The sequence below is a fragment of the Ailuropoda melanoleuca genome, chromosome 3 (assembly GCF_002007445.2).
Source record: "Ailuropoda melanoleuca isolate Jingjing chromosome 3, ASM200744v2, whole genome shotgun sequence".
Taxonomy (NCBI): Eukaryota; Metazoa; Chordata; class Mammalia; order Carnivora; family Ursidae; genus Ailuropoda; species Ailuropoda melanoleuca.
In genome coordinates this window covers 21,658,160-21,674,408 of record NC_048220.1, presented here as the reverse complement: position 1 = coordinate 21,674,408, position 16,249 = coordinate 21,658,160, and the positions used below count along the sequence as shown (strand labels likewise).

The 16,249-nt window shown below is 36.4% G+C and overlaps 1 protein-coding gene across 2 annotated transcripts in view; it reads right to left on the bottom strand.

Moving 5' to 3' along the window:
* RAD50 (RAD50 double strand break repair protein) overlaps window positions 1-16,249 on the bottom strand; it is a 136,451-nt gene that overhangs the window by 57,056 nt on the left and 63,146 nt on the right. For both annotated transcript variants that reach the window (XM_034655995.1, XM_002912954.4), the window contains 3 exons: window positions 9,397-9,548; window positions 6,027-6,212; window positions 5,466-5,670 (listed from right to left, as the gene is read on the bottom strand). In XM_034655995.1, the coding sequence (XP_034511886.1) occupies window positions 5,466-5,670; window positions 6,027-6,212; window positions 9,397-9,548 (543 nt within the window). The remainder of the gene's footprint in view (window positions 1-5,465; window positions 5,671-6,026; window positions 6,213-9,396; window positions 9,549-16,249) is intronic.

Sequence of the window (16,249 nt, the reverse complement as noted above, 5' to 3'; positions counted from 1 at the left end):
ATTTATACATAAAAAGAAAAACTGATAGGCTGTATCTGGAAGGTCAGAAATGAGGAGGTAGAAGAGTATCTCTTACTTTTCAACTCATATTTTTCTATAATTTTCACTGTGAGCACATACTACTTTTAAAAGAAAAAATTAGGGGGCGCCTGGGTGGCACAGCGGTTAAGCGCCTGCCTTCGGCTCAGGGCGTGATCCCGGCATTATGGGATCGAGCCCCACATCAGGCTCTTCCGCTATGAGCCTGCTTCTTCCTCTCCCACTCCCTGCTTGTGTTCCCTCTCTCACTGGCTGTCTCTCTCTCTCTGTTGAATAAATAAATAAAATCTTTAAAAAAAAAAAAAAAAGAAAAAATTAAAATACGAATATAATGTAACGCCTTCTACTCTGTCAGTTTGATTTTCCCCCATTTTTTAAGGCCCAGTTCAGCCACCCCTCTTCCCTTGAAGGCTTTGTGACAGATTTCTCTTCAAGACCATCCCCCCTTTTTTCCCCGGCTTTACTGAGATTTCACATACCATATAATTCATCTGTTTAAAGTGTATATTCATAGAGTCATGCAACAATTACCATAACCTAATCTTACTGTATTTCAACTTCCAAAGAGGAAACTATGCCAATTAGCAGTTACTGTTCATTCCTCTCCACCACCTACCCAACACAATCATTACTCTATTTTCTGTCTCTATAGATTTGCCTATTTCAGACATTTCAAATAAATGGAATCATATAATATGTGGTCTTTTGTAACTGGCTCCTTTCATTTAATGTGTTTTCAAGGTTCTTGCCTGTTGTAGCATGTATCAGAACTTCATTCCTTTTTATGGCTGAATAATACTCCAATGTAAGGTTAAGCCACATTTAGCAGTTAACGGGCAACTGAGTTGTTTCCATTTTTTTGATATTATGAATAATCCTGCTATGAACGTCCCTATACAAGTTTTTTCGTAGATGTATTTTTAAATTTCTCTTAGGTGCAAGATTCTTGAGTAAAATTGCTGGATCATATGTTGTTTTAATAATAATTTTTTATTATGTTATGTTAGTCACCATACAGTACATCCTTAGTTTTTGATGTAGTGTTCCATGATTCATTGTTTGCATATAACACCCAGTGCTCCATGCAATATGTGCCCTCCTTAATACCCATCACCAGCCTATCCCAATCCCCCACCCCCTCCCCCTCCCCCTCTGAAGCCCTCAGTTTGTTTCCCAGAGTCCATAGTCTCTCATGGTTCATTCCCCCTTCTGTTTACCCCCCTTCAGCTGGATCATATGTTAACTCTATGTTTAACATTTCAAGGAATTGCTGAACTGTTTTCCAATGCGGAACCATTTTACGTTTCTACCAGCATATATGTGTTCCAATTTCTCCCTGTTCTTATTAACACTAATTATATGTCTTTTTGATTTACAGCCACTCTAGTGGGTGTGAAGTGGTATCTCACTGTGATTTTGATTTGTATGTTCCTGATGAATAATGATGTCAAACATATTTTCATGTGTTTTTGGACACATATATACTTTTCTTTAGAGAAATATCTATTTAGATCCTTTGCACATTTTCAAATTGTTATTTTTTTTTTATTACTAAGTTATTAGAGTTCCAACTGAGGGTTGCTGGAGTGGAGGGGCTGGGAGGGACATTGGAGAGGATCTGTGTTGTGGTGAGCGCTGTGTATTGTGTAAGACTGATGAATCACAGACCTGTAACCCTGAAACAAATACGCTGTATGTTAATAATAATAATAAAAAAAAATCAGGGCACCTGGGTGGCTCAAACAGTTAAGCGTCTGCCTTTGGTCTCCCTCTGCTTCCTTCCCACTCCTCATGCTGTCTCTCCCTCTCTCTCAAGTAAACAAATAAAATCTTTAAAAAAGGAAAAAAAAACATTCACCACGATCAAGTAGTATTTATTTCTGGGTTGCAAGGGTGGTTCAATATTCACAAATCAATCAATATGAGGCATCACATCACTAAGATAAAGGGTAAGAACCATATGATCATTTCAATAGACGCAGAAAAAGCATTTGACAAATACTACGTCCATTCATGACGAAAACCCTCAACAAAGTAGGTTTAGAGGAGACATACCTCAACATACTAAAGGCCATCTATGAAAAACGCACAGCTAACATCATCCTCAATGGGGAAAGACTGATAACTGTTCCTCAAGGTCAGGAACAAAACTACTTTCATTCAACATAGTACAAGTCCTAGCCACAGCAATCAGAGAACTAAAAGAGACAAAAGGCATTCGAATTGGTAAAGAAGAAGTAAAACTTTCACTATTTGCAGATGACATGATACTATGTATTATATAGTATAACATATACATACTATAGTTAACATACTGAACTACAGCGTACATACTGTACATACGTATATATGTATACTATACTGTATACACGTGTACTATATGCATAGTATACATAGTATACATACTACATATACAGTACATATATATATATATATCCGGAAAGACCACCAAAAAACTGCTAGAACTGATAAACAAATTCAGTAAAATCGAGGGAGACAAAACCAATTGTATATCTATACACCAATAACAAGCAGCGGAAAAAGAAATTAAGAAAACAATCCCATTTACAATTGCACCAAAAATAATAAGACACCTAGGAGTAAACCTAATGAAAGAGGTGAAAGACCTGTACTCTAAAAACCATAGAACACTGATGAAAAAATATGAAAATGACACAAAGAAGTGGGAAGACATTCCATGCCCATGGATTAGAAGAACACACACTGCTGAAATGTCTATACTACCCAAAGCAACCTACAGATTTAATGCATTCCTGATCAAAATACCAACAACATTTTTCACAGAACTAGAATAAACAATTCAAAAATTTGTATGGAACCACAGAAGACCCCGAAAAGCCACAGCGATCTTGAAATAGAAAAGCAAAACTGGAGACATCGCAATTCAAGCTTCAACTTGTATTATAAAGCTGTAGTGATGGGGTGCCTGGGTGGCACGGTGGTTAAGCGTCTGCCTTCAGCTCAGGGTGTGATCCTGGCGTTATGGGATCGAGCCCCACATCAGGCTCCTCTGCTATGAGCCTGCTTCTTCCTCTCCCACTCCCCTGCTTGTGTTCCCTCTCTCGCTGGCTGTCTCTACCTCTGTCAAATAAATAAATAAAATCTTTTAAAAAAAATAAATAAAGCTGTAGTGATCAAAACAGTATGGTACTGGCACAAAAATAGACATATATATCAATAGAACAGAAAAGAAAATCCAGAAATAAACCCACAATATGGTCAATTAATCTTCGACAAAGCAGGAAAGAATATCCAAGGGGAAGAAGACTGTTCAACAAATGATGCTGGGAAAACTGGTCAGCTGCATGTGAAAGAATTAAACTAGACCACTTTTTTAACACCATACACAAAAATAAAATGGATTAAAGACCTAAATGTGAGACTTTACACCATAAAAATCCTAGAAGAGAGTACAGGCAGTAATTTCTCTGACATAGGCCATAGCAACTTTTTTCTACACAGGTCCCTTCAGGGAAGGGAAACAAAAGCAAAAATAAACTATTGGGATTACATCAAATAAAAAGCTTCTGCACAATGAAAGGAGCCATCAAAACTAAAAGGTAACTTATGGAATGGGAGAAGATATTTACAAATGATATATCTGATAAAGGGTTAGTATTCAAAACACATAAAGAACTGATACAACTCAACACCCAAAAAAATCAAATAATCCAATTTAAAAATGGGCATAAGACACAAACAGACATTTCTCCAAAGAAAACATCGAGATGGCCAACAGATGCATGAAAAGATGCTCAACATCACTGATCATCAGGGAAATGCAAATCAAAACTACAATGAGATATCATCTCACACCTGTGAGAATGCATAAAATCACAGGATGCTGGGGGGGATGTGGAGAAAAAGTAACACTTGTGCACTACTGGTGGGAATGCAAACTGATGCAGCCACTCTGGAAAACAGTATGGAGGTTTCTCAAAAATTTAAAAATAGAACTATTTTATGACCCAGCAACTGTACTACTGGGTATTACCCAGAGAATACAAGAACATGAATTTGAAGGGATACATGCACCCCTATGTTTATAGCAGCATTATTTACAATGCTGAGATAGGGAAGCAGCCCAAGTGTCCATCAACTGATGAATGAATAAAGACGTGATATATACAGACAATGGACTACTACTCAGCCATAAAAAATGAAAACTGGCCATATGCAACAACATGGATAGAACTAGACAGTATAATGTTAAGTGAAATAAGTCAGAGAAAGACTAATTTGATTTCACTCTTATGTGGAATCTAAGAAACAAAACAAATGAGCAAAGGCAAAAAAAAAAAAAAGGAGACATAAACTAAGAAACACTTTTTTTTTTTTTAAGATTTTATTTATTTATTTGACAGACAAAGAGAGCGAGTAAGCACAAGCAGGGGGAGAGGGAGTGGGAGAAGCAGGCTCTCCACTGAGAAGGGAGCCCGATGCGGGGCTCAATCCCAGGACCCTGGGATCATGACCTGAGCAGAAGGCAGACACTTAACTGACTGAGCCACCCAGGCACCCCAAGAAACAGACACTTAACTGCTGAAAACAAACTGATGGTTACCAGAGGGGAAGTGGGTGGGAGGATAGGTGAAATAGATAATGGGGATTAAGGAGTACCTTTGTCATGATGACCACCAAATGATTAAAATAAAAACTTAAATAAGTAAATAAACAAATAATCAATTAAAAAAAATCTATACCAGTATTTAGAGATGAGTTTTAAGAGCCAAATCAGTTAACTTTTAAATAATTTTTAAAAAATTCCTCTATTTGAAACCTAGAAAATAGCCATTTTCAAGAATACTCTTACTTATTTAGACTAGGAACACTTTAAGAGCAAGGACATCACTGTAGTTCTTCTTGTACCTGTAACCCCAAGCACAGTATACCCCGTATAACCCTTGCACACAGGAAATACTTACTAAATGTTTAGGAAATAGACATTTTTATTTATAGTCTTTATGGCCTTTCTTATAAACCACAAGAATTTAGTAAACTACTCATCTGCAAATATATCAACATGTTATGCATCAATGCTAAATTTTGTGCAATGTCAAGAACATCCTGCAAATTATAAAAATTCCCTGGAAAGATGTGTCAATTAAAAAAAAATCTCCTTAAGAATACAGAAATGTGTAAGGTCGGGTCATTGTTCGAAAACTGAAGATCTACGTCAGTAACTTAGTATGATGGTATGAATTTGTTTACTCTCAAATCCAAGCTCCTTGGGCAATTCTAAGACTAACCATCCAATACAGAACTACGATATTAATCATAACATTATATAGTGTCTAATAATTTTTTCAAGAAATATATACAACATTCAAATTTATATAAAAATAAAGGGCTTTGGGGTGCTACCACGATAAAAGGTGATCTTCTTATATAAGAAATCAAATTACCTTCAATGGATCAAGTTCGTTCTCATAGGATTTGACAATTTCCTTTGATGATGTTAACTGGGCTTCCTTATTAGTAATCTGGTCACGTATCTCACAAGCTTTTTCCTTATTTTGCTTCAAATATTTTAGTTCTGTTTGACATTCTTTTACTTTCTGACCTTGTGTCTGACGTACCTGCCGAAGCGTTTCCAACGCTTTAATGTACCTTTGGAGATATTAAGTAAAAATCAAACTTATGTCCAAGGGAATTACAGTGGATTCAAACAATGGAATATTACATAGTTGTTAAGATGATATTTACAAAGAGTTATTAGTAACTTAGAAAATGCTTATGATATAATGGTAAATGAAGAAGTTACATATAAATTATCAACCAGGTCAATAAAGATGTATAGAATGAAAAAAGAAAGGAAATACACCCAATGGTTGCTACTGGATGACAGGTAATAACTGATGACTTTTTACTTTTAAAATATTTTTTCTTTTAAAAAAGAAGCATCCAAATCGCAACCACGGCTCAATAACTGAATGGATTATAAAGTCTCACTAAAGGTTACAGACCTTGTTGCTGAAAAAATCTCATCAAATTTTTGCTTCAGGGCCTTTCCTTCACTTAAAGGCCAATTCGACTCTTCTTGGTGACAAAAAATGACATTATTCAGCACAGACTTGGAAACCCCAAGAGAACTTATCATCTCTCGGTCAATTTCTGCACACTTAGAGCTGAGACTGACCTTCTCACCATGCCTACAGAAAACAAAAACAGAATTTACGTAAAAACAAAAAACAATAAAAAACCATCCATTGGTACCCACTCTAATTGCTTAATCATGCCTTTATGCTGTACTTGTTAAAAAAAAAAAGAGGAGGAGGAGGAGGAAGGAGAAGGAAGAGGAGGAGGAGGAAGGAGGAGGAGGAGGGAGGAGGAAGGGGAAGGAGGAGGAGGAGGAGGAAGAAGAAGAAGAAGAAAAAAAAAGAAGTCCCCTCATCCATCCCATTACAATAGATTCCTCATGATAAAAAGTTTAACTCTTAAATGATTCAGCAGTTCAATGATGAAAAAGTATACAAAACAGGTCAGGACAGGAAATAATGCCAGAATCAATTTTTTTACATGTTTGACTTCTAAATACAGTAATTTAAAATACTTATAGAAAATAAACAGAGGAAACTATCTTCCACTCCCAGAATTTAAAAATAAGAAAAATAAGAGACTTAAAAGAATAAAAGAGGATGATCCACAGCAGACCGGCAACGGTGCCTTAAACAAAGACATCTAGAGACCGTACCGTTTAGACAGGGACTGTTCAGTAACAGACCCACTGTAAAAAGAGAACAAAAGGCAAACTTTAGTGATGCTCATCTAAGCAAATCCAAGGAGGATTCTTAGTCAGTAGACCTCAACTTCTAAGGTCACACTGACAAAGCAATCTAACAGAGAAAAGTGTCTTAGGGTCTTTTAAAAGCCAAGTTCCCCCCAAAAAATAAAAATAAAAAATAAATAAAAGATGAGTTCCCCACATCATTACACCTAGGGCCAGGAGCATCCCTGCCCTTGGATTCCAAGCAATCTCTCAGTATCTTTCATAAGAAGGACAAATTCAACGTTTTCTTTCCTATCTTCTGTGCAGTATCTGTTAATAACTAGATCAGGTAGGCAAAGCATTGTCTGTCTTTACTGTCATTTATATATTCCAATATATGTTTTTTGAAAATACTACACCGAACACACTGAGAACATTTTGTAGGGGGACAGAATGGACACAGACCAGGAGGTTATCACATTAGACCAGGGAAAAATGATGGTAGCGTGAACTAGAATGGTCAATGCACAGATAGAAAGAAAGACTCAACAGACATTTCAGTTAAATCCACAGGACCTGGTAATGAAATGAATATAGAGGGCAAGGAGGTGTCAAGATAGACAGAGGTTATTGTGTCACTGGATGGACGGGAGTGCCGTTCACTGCGATGAGGAGCACTGCAAGAGTATCAGGTTGTGGGAAGTTTTTCAGGAGTCAAGGGGAAAGACTCATGAGGTTGGTTTTGAACATGTTGAATCTGAGGTGTCTTTGAAAGAGCTGGAAGAACATGAGAAAGGCAGTTGTGTACGTGGGTCTAGAAATAAAGGTCTGGAGACCTAAATCTTTGAGTCACCTATGAATACACAGTAATTTGAGTAATGGATATGGATGAGATTAACTAGGAAGAGAATATAGAGCAAAAATAGGAGAGGATCTAGGAGCCTGTCGAACTCCTACCTTTACTGGCTGGGTAGGATATGGCTGTGAAGAAGAGAAAGAACAGTGTCATGTTACAGAAGTCTACTGAAGATTATTAACAGCTACCATTTACTGAATTACAGTGCACAGAACAATGGCCCTTCAAAGATACTTCTATTCTAATCCCTGGAATTTGTGAATCTGTTGGGTTACATAGCAGAAAATTATAGATGGAGTTAAGGTTGCTTATCATCTGGACCCTAAATAGAGGGATTACCCTGGATTATTTTGGTGGGTTAACACAATCACAAGGGTCCTTAAGCGGGGAAAGGGAGGCAGAAGAGGAGGTCAGAGTGATGTACTGTGGGAAAGACTCTGCCCACTACTGCTGGCTTTGAAGATGATGGAGGGCCATGAGCCAAGGAATGTGGGTGGGGTATAAAAAACAGAATGGGCACGGAAACAGATCTTCCCCCAGAGCCTCCAGAAAGGAACACAGCCCTGCCAACATCTTGATTTTAAGCCAGTGAGACCTGATTCAGACCCATAAACTACAGAACTATAAGATAATAAATGTGTACTGTTATAAACCACTAAGTTTGTGGTTTGTTTTGCAGTCATAGAAAACTAATACATGAGCTCTTACTACCTGTTCAGCATTTTATATGCATTAGCTCAATCCTTAAAACATCTAAGATATATATATATATATACATATATATAGTAATAAATACTAAATCCCTATTTTACAAATGAAAAAAAAAACCACACAGGCTTGCTATGAGATCTATTTTGTAAAGCAAAAGCATTATCCTAATTAACACAGAGGGTACCTGTGACCTTAGCTGGAGCTCTTTCAGTAGAGGAATGGGGATGGAAGAGGAGTGAGGAGGAAGAATAGAAATGGAGATAGTTTCAACAACGCTTCTTGAGAAGACTGGTTGGAAAGGGGAAGATGGAAACAGACAGTAATTGGCATGGAATGAAACCCAAGGGGTGCGGGAGAGACCGGAGTGTGTTTAAACGGCAAGGAAACAAACCTGCTTGAGGAGCCAGTAGCTAATATACTGCCTCTAGCACATAATAGGTGCTAAACGTTTTTAATTAAAGGAATTATTTCTTCATTAGTCGAACAAATAAATAAGCAAGTAAAAGGGAGGGGGTAAGGGGACAGTTAAGTAATGTGCTCAACAAGGATAAAACCTTGAAGCCAGGACAGGCTAATTCCAAAATCCATACCCATTACAAGATGATACCTGCCTCTAATAAAGGTAACAGGGACAAATTCTCTCTTTCCTATTTGGATGTTTCTCATCTCACCCACTCCTACACATGACACTAGCATTTTTCATCCATTCAATCTATATTTGAGTGATTGTGCATCTTCAATTGAGCAACTGTTCATAAATTACTCAAAGGAGTGTAGCATTATCACTAAACCTTCAATGGGATTATTCTGTTTAAGTGATAAATAGATCAAACAACAAATGTTCATAGTGGATGAAGATATACATGTGTAGGGGCAGGGAGTACACAGGAACTCTACTTTCTGCTCAGTTTTGCTGAGAACCTAAATCTGCTCTAAAAAATAAAGTCTGTTTAAAAAAATTAATATGTCCCCCTAAAATAATGGGAAAAAACCCATTAGGTTCTTATGAACCTAAATGACTGAAAATGAACAGATATTCAAATATAAAATAAACACCTACTTTGTTCTAGTAATGACTCCTTCCAGGGTTTTAAATTCTGTCTTTTTGCTTTTCTGAGTACACACCATCGATCTCTGTACAGCTATAAGTTCTCCATTGACATCACGAAACTGCAGACGGATCTGGGCTCTAACATCTGTTTCTTGAGCAACCTTTTAAGGTGAATGGAGAAAAATTATGCCACCTTAGTAAGTACCAGAGCATTAGTTCTAAAAGAAAAGACAAGCAATCGTACCAAAAATGAGAACAAAAAAGAAAAACTTAAAACATTCAAAATGAGTGACATTTTTACGTGCTATTCAATATATAGGAGGAAAAGAATACTCTTTAATTGATTTACTAAAATTATTTTCTACCCGTTACTCAGTATCATTAGATCAGGTATGTAGATTTTTCTTTTTTTTTTTTTAAAAGATTTTATTTATTTATTCGACAGAGATAGACACAGCCAGAGAGAGAGGGAACACAAGCAGGGGGAGTGGGAGAGGAAGAAGCAGGGCTCATAGCGGAAGAGCCTGATGTGGGGCTCGATCCCATAATGCCAGGATCACGCCCTGAGCCGAAGGCAGACACTTAACCGCTGTGCCACCCAGGCGCCCCAGATCAGGTATGTAGATTTTTCAAAAAATAAATTTTACCTTTTTAAGTATCAAAAGTGTTTTCCAACAGATTTTCCTACAGAAAAGGAAAAATACAGTATACAAAACTTTTCTCCCCTGAACCACTTGAGATTAAGCTGCTGACTTGATGCCCCAACAATATTTCCTACAAAATAGGGACACTGCCAAACACAAAAATCAGGAAATTTAGAATCACGGTTCCCAGATTCAAGTTTTGCCGATTGTTCCAATATGTCCTTTACAACAAAAGGATCTAGGTCAGAATTATATATTGCATTACACACTGTATATTGTTGTCATGCCTCTAGTTTCTTTCAGTCTGGGACAGTTCCTCAGATTTTCCTTGACTTTAATGACAGATAACTCTGAAAATTAGAAAACATTATTTTACAGACTATCTCCCAAAATTTGGGTTTGTCTAGTATTTCCTCATGAATCAGAATCAGATTATGCACCTTTGGCAGGAATATTACAGAAGTGATGTGTATTCCTTTCTTTGCATCTTGTCAAATGGGACATGCTTTCAGTTTATCCTCCTACTGGGATAATGGTGGTATCTGCCACACTTCTCTACCATAAAGTTATTTCTTATACTTTGCTATTAATATATATTTGGGGGAGAGATACATCGAGACCATGTTAATATCTCATACTTCATCAAACCTTCTTCCACTAGTTTTAGCATCTATTAATGTTTCTTACCTGAATGAACCATCTCTATGATAGCTAACAAATTTTCTAGTTCCATTGTTTTTCCTTCATTTACTTGTTAAGATTCTACTATAAGGAAAGGCTTTTTTTTCCCCATTTATTATTTATTTTCATTTTAAAAAAATCATTATAGACTCCTACATTCCTCACTTGAACTCCAATTCCCAACCAGGAGGCTACAGTTAGCTTCTGTGGATGCCTTCCTCCCTCAGCTTCACCAACCGGCTTTTGTACTGAATTAATTAGGGATGAAGGAAGGTGCTGAGTTTTTACCATGAATACTGAATTTATTTTGTTTTTAAAGATAAGTTTTAGAGAGCAAGCACAGGCACAAGTGAGCAGAGGGAGAGAATCTTCAAGCAGACTCCCCACTGAATGGGGAGCCCACCATGGGGCTAGATCTCATGACTCGTGACATCATGACCTGAGCAGAAACCAAGTCAAATGCTCAATGGACTGAGCCACCCAGGCACCTCATGAATTTAAACGTTTTTGCATTTACTGATACTCATATGATTTTTCTCCTTTATTCTGTTAATGTGGCAAATTATACTGACTGGTTTTCAAATGTTAAACAATCCTTGCATTCCTGAGATAAACCCAACTTATCTTACTCATGATGTATTATCTCTATCTGCATATTAATGAATTTGGTTGGTTACCATTTTCCTACGGATTTTTGCATTTTTGTTCATCAGACGTATCAACCTGTAGTTCTCCTGTAATGTCTTTCTCTGGTTTTGGTATCAGGGTAATGTTAGCCTCATAAAATGAGTTGGGACATACTTCCTCTGCCTCTCTTTTCTGCAAGAGTTTGTGTAGAACTGACATTATTTCTTCCTAAAATGGCTGGTAGAATTCAGGAATATCATCAGGACTAAAGTTCTCATCATGAGGTTTTTAACTGTCAATTTCTTCAACAGGTATATTTTTTCTTGGGTGACCTTTAATGGCTGGTGTCCTCAACAGAATTTGTCAGTTTCATCTAAGTTGAATTTATTGGCATAAAGTTGATAACAATATTGTCTTGTTTCCTATATAATGCCTGTAGGATATGCAGTGATGTTGCCTCTTTTACTCCGAATATTGATAATTTCTGTCTTTTTTTTCTTGATCATGTTGCTTAGAGGTTTATTAACTTTATTGACTTTTTTTTTTTTTTGAAGAACTAGCTTCTGGTTTCACTGGTTTTCTCTGTTGTCCTTATATCCTATTTCACTTATTTTTGCTCTTATCGTTATTTAATTTCTCCCCTTTGCCTATTTTGAGTTTAAATAGCTCGTCTTTTTCAAGCTTAAGATAGAAGCTCTCAGGTAATTACTTTTAGATTTTTTTTCTTTTCTAACACTCGATTCTATAAATCTCTAAGCATTATTTAGCTACATCCCACAAATTCTTCTGTTTTTATTTGAAGTATTTTCTAATTTCCCTTGTGCTCTTTTAATCCATGGGTTATTTAGAAGTGTGCTACTTAATTTTCAAATATTAGAGATTTTCCAGTTATTTTTGTTGCGATTTCTAGTTCAATTCTAGTGTAGTCAGAGAACACACTTTGTATGACTTCAATCCAGAATATCTGTGAATGTTCCCTTTAACTTACTTACACTTATTTATGGTCCAGAATATCTGTGAATGTTCCATGTGTGTTGAAAATAAAGTATAGTCAGTTGTTCAATGGTGGATCCTATAAATGTCAATTAGGTTAATGTGGTTAACAGTATTAAAATTTTCCATATCCTTACTGATATTTTGCCTCCTTTTCTAGTTTTTCTACCAGGAAGGGTGTTGAGGTCTACTATAGTTGTATATTTGTTTATTTCTCCTTTTGGTTCCATAGATTCTTGTATCTTCTATATTGAAGCTTTATACATTTAGAATTGTTGTATCCTCTTGGTGAACTGAACCCATAACTTTACGATCATAAAATGTGTCTTTTTACCCCACTAATATTACTGGTTCTGAACTATATGGTCTAATATAAATACAGTCACTTCAGTTTTGTTTTGTTTCGGTTTTTTATTTATTTATTTATTTGAGAGAGAGAAAGAGGGACAGAATGCACAAGCAGGGGGAAGAGCAGAGGCAGAGGGACAGGCAGACTTCCTGCTGAGCAGGGAGCCTGATGCAGGGCTCATGACCTGAGCCAAAGGCAGATGCTTAACCAACTAAGCCATCCAGGTGCCTCTTGCCACTTCAGTTCTCTTATTATTTGGCATATTTTAGTTTTTTCCATCTGTTTACTTTTAACCTATCTGTACTGTATTTAAAAACACTATTATTCCTTTTACTTTATTTGGGTCTTTTTTGTTTTAATCTTCCATTTTTCTCATGATGCTTATGTTTTCCTTTACATCTTTCTACACATTTATAAAATTTGTAATGTTTTAAGGCTGTCTGCTAATTCTATTATCTCTTTCATTTTGGATCTGATCCTATGACTGAATTTTCTCCTGGTTATGGGTTCCCTGCTTCTTTGCATGGCTGGACATTTTTTACCGTGAATTTTACATTGTTGAATAAAGAATTTTGTTTTACTCCTTTAATGAGTATTGAACATTGTGCAAGCATGCAGTTGAGTTTTCAAAGTTTGATCCTTATGAGACTTTGTTTTTAAAGACTGTAAAGGGGGATCTGGAGCAACTTTCACTCTAAGACTAATTTAGTATCATTTCCCCTAACCTCGAGAAACTCCTTTTAACATTTCTTTAACATGGTACAAGTGTGCTGATGAACAAATAACTCTCATTTCTAAAAAAAAAAAAAAAAAAATCTGAAAATGTACTCCATCTCATCTTTATTTTTTGAAGGCTATTTCGGATGGATATAGAATTTTAAACTGAATTTTATTCTCCAGCACCTATCTCCTGGCTTGGATAACTTTTGATGACAAGTCAGTCATCACTGTTTTTCTCCTCTGCATAATGTTTTACTTTTCGCTCAGTCTGTTAAAATTTTCTTTTTATCTTTGGTTTTCAGCAGTTTGAATATAATCCACAACATAAATGTGTTTAAGCTATTTGTGATGTGTTGAGTTTCTTGGGTCTCTTTTTGTTTTCTCTGTTAAGATTGTTCTCTACACATATGGACATCTTTTCCTTCCAATTGTCGAACTTGTGTATCCTTGTCTGCTAACTCCAATATCTGCTACCTCTAGATCTGTTTCTATGCACTTTTTTCCTTCCAGTTATGGATCACATTTGCTTCCTCATATAGCCACTATTTTTTAAAAATTTACATCTCAGACTCTTGGACACTGTAGATACTACACTGAGAGTCTGGACTGTGTCAACTTCCTTTAAAAAGTGCTGACTTTTGCTTTAGCAAGCAGTTAATTTATTGGAAACACACCCTGATTCTGTCAAAGCTTACTTTAGATTTGTTAGGATGGCCCTTCTGAGGTCTCAAAACAATGCTAGGGTTCCAGAAGGCTTCCCTACTCTGGCATATCAAAACTCAAATGTCAGCTAGCAGTGTGTAACCTCTAGGATATCCATTCAGCTCACAGTCCCACTCCTCTACCCCAGTAGCTGTTCTCTGCTAGTCCTCACTGAATCCTGTCCTAGACACACATAGCTTAGTATCTAGCCAAAGATTCAACAGTCCCTTACATTGATTTCTGGTGCCCATCTCTGCAAAGCAACCCCACTCCTCTATCTTTCCCACAATTTTCAGCCACCTCAGTAAACCCACATTTCTACCTCTGTTTCATCTACCTAGCAATACCGCTACTCTCTGTTGGGTTCTAATTCCATGTGCAGAAAGCTAGAATGAATGTGTAGTCACATCACATATTTCTCTGTTCTCAAGATCACAGCCCTGCATCATCTGTTGTCCAATACCTAAAAACATCTGCTTCAATTATTTGTTTCAGTTTTGTAGTTGTTTATCTTGGAAACCAAAGTATACTACTTACTACTCTATCACCAAAACACAAGTCCTGAAACCTGCATTTTTTTTTTTTTTTAGTAACAGACTGTCTTTTGTTGGCCTTTTAATAACTTTTTGGCATAGATCTAACTTTGATATTAATTCATCAAATCATTCAAAAATGATGAAACAAATTTATTAAGCACTTAGAACTTCCATGTGTTGTTTTGGTTTGGAAACAAAGGACAGTATTTCCTTTGAAGTATGGAAGACAGGTTAAATAGAAGAGCAGAAAAGGTGTGTTAAACATCATCTTAAGAGATATACAAGACGCTTTGGGAACACAAAGTAGGGGCATCTACTCTACCTAGGAGAGTTATGGGAAAGTTTTCTAGAGGAAGTGAAGGTTTAAACTGAGAACTTCCAGATGGGCAGGAGTTAGCCAGATGAAAAGATATGAGTCACTGAATAAAGTAATTTCAGAAAGTATGGTGGAGAAAGTAGGGGGAAAGGGAGTAAAGACAGGAAACGGCTCCAGTAATTAAGAGCCTTCTGAAAGGGCTTTGGAGCTAAGGCAATGAAAAGTCACTGAGGGGTTTAATCCAGGGTAAATGCATATAGTAGATATGCATTTTAGATGAATCACTTTGCCTTCACGATAAACTGCACTGAGGCAAGACAGGAGGTAGGGAGTAATCCAGGAGAAACAGGAAGACAGCCTGCATAACAGCTTCAGAACTGAAGAGGGAGTTGTCGCTGGACTGGCTGCTCACAAGATGCAGGATTTAAAATTAATATATAGAAATCCACTGCATTTCTATACATTAATAACAAAGTAGAAAAAAGAAAAATTGAGAAAACAATCCCATTTACAATTGCACCAAAAGGAATAAAATCCCCAAGAATAAACTTAATCAAGGAGGAGAAAGACCTATACTCTAAAAACTGGAAGACGATGATGAAAGAAATTGAAGATGATACAAACAGAAAGATATGCCATGCTCATGGATTGGAAGAATACTGTTAAAATGTCCATACTACCCAAAGCAATCTAAAGATTCAACGCAATCCCTATCAAAATACCAACAGCATTTTTCACAGAACTAGAACAAGTAGTCCTAAAATCTGTATGGAATCACACACAGAAGACCCTGAAAAGCCAAAGCAATCTCGGAAAGAACAACAAAGCTGGAGGTATCACAAACCCAAATTTTAAGAAATACTACAAAGCTATAGTAATCAAACAGGATGGTACTGGTACAAAGATAGACACACAGATCAAAAGAACAGAATAGAAAGCCCAGAAATAAACCAATGCTTATATGGTCAATTAATCCACAACAAAGGAGACAAGAATATACAATAGAGAAAGAACAGTTTCATCAATAAATGGTGCTAGGAAAACTGGACAGTTACATATGAAGCAATGAAACTGGACCACTTACTTTAACCATACACAAAAATGAACTCAAAATGGATTAAAGTCCTAAATGCAAGATGTGAAACCATAAAACTCCCTAAAAGAAAACACAGTAATCTGGAGGGCATCACTCTAGCAACATATTTATGAATATGTCTCTCCTCAGGTAAAAGAAAGAAAAGCAAAAATAAACTAATGGGATTATACCAAAATAAAAAGCTTTTTTTTTTTTTTA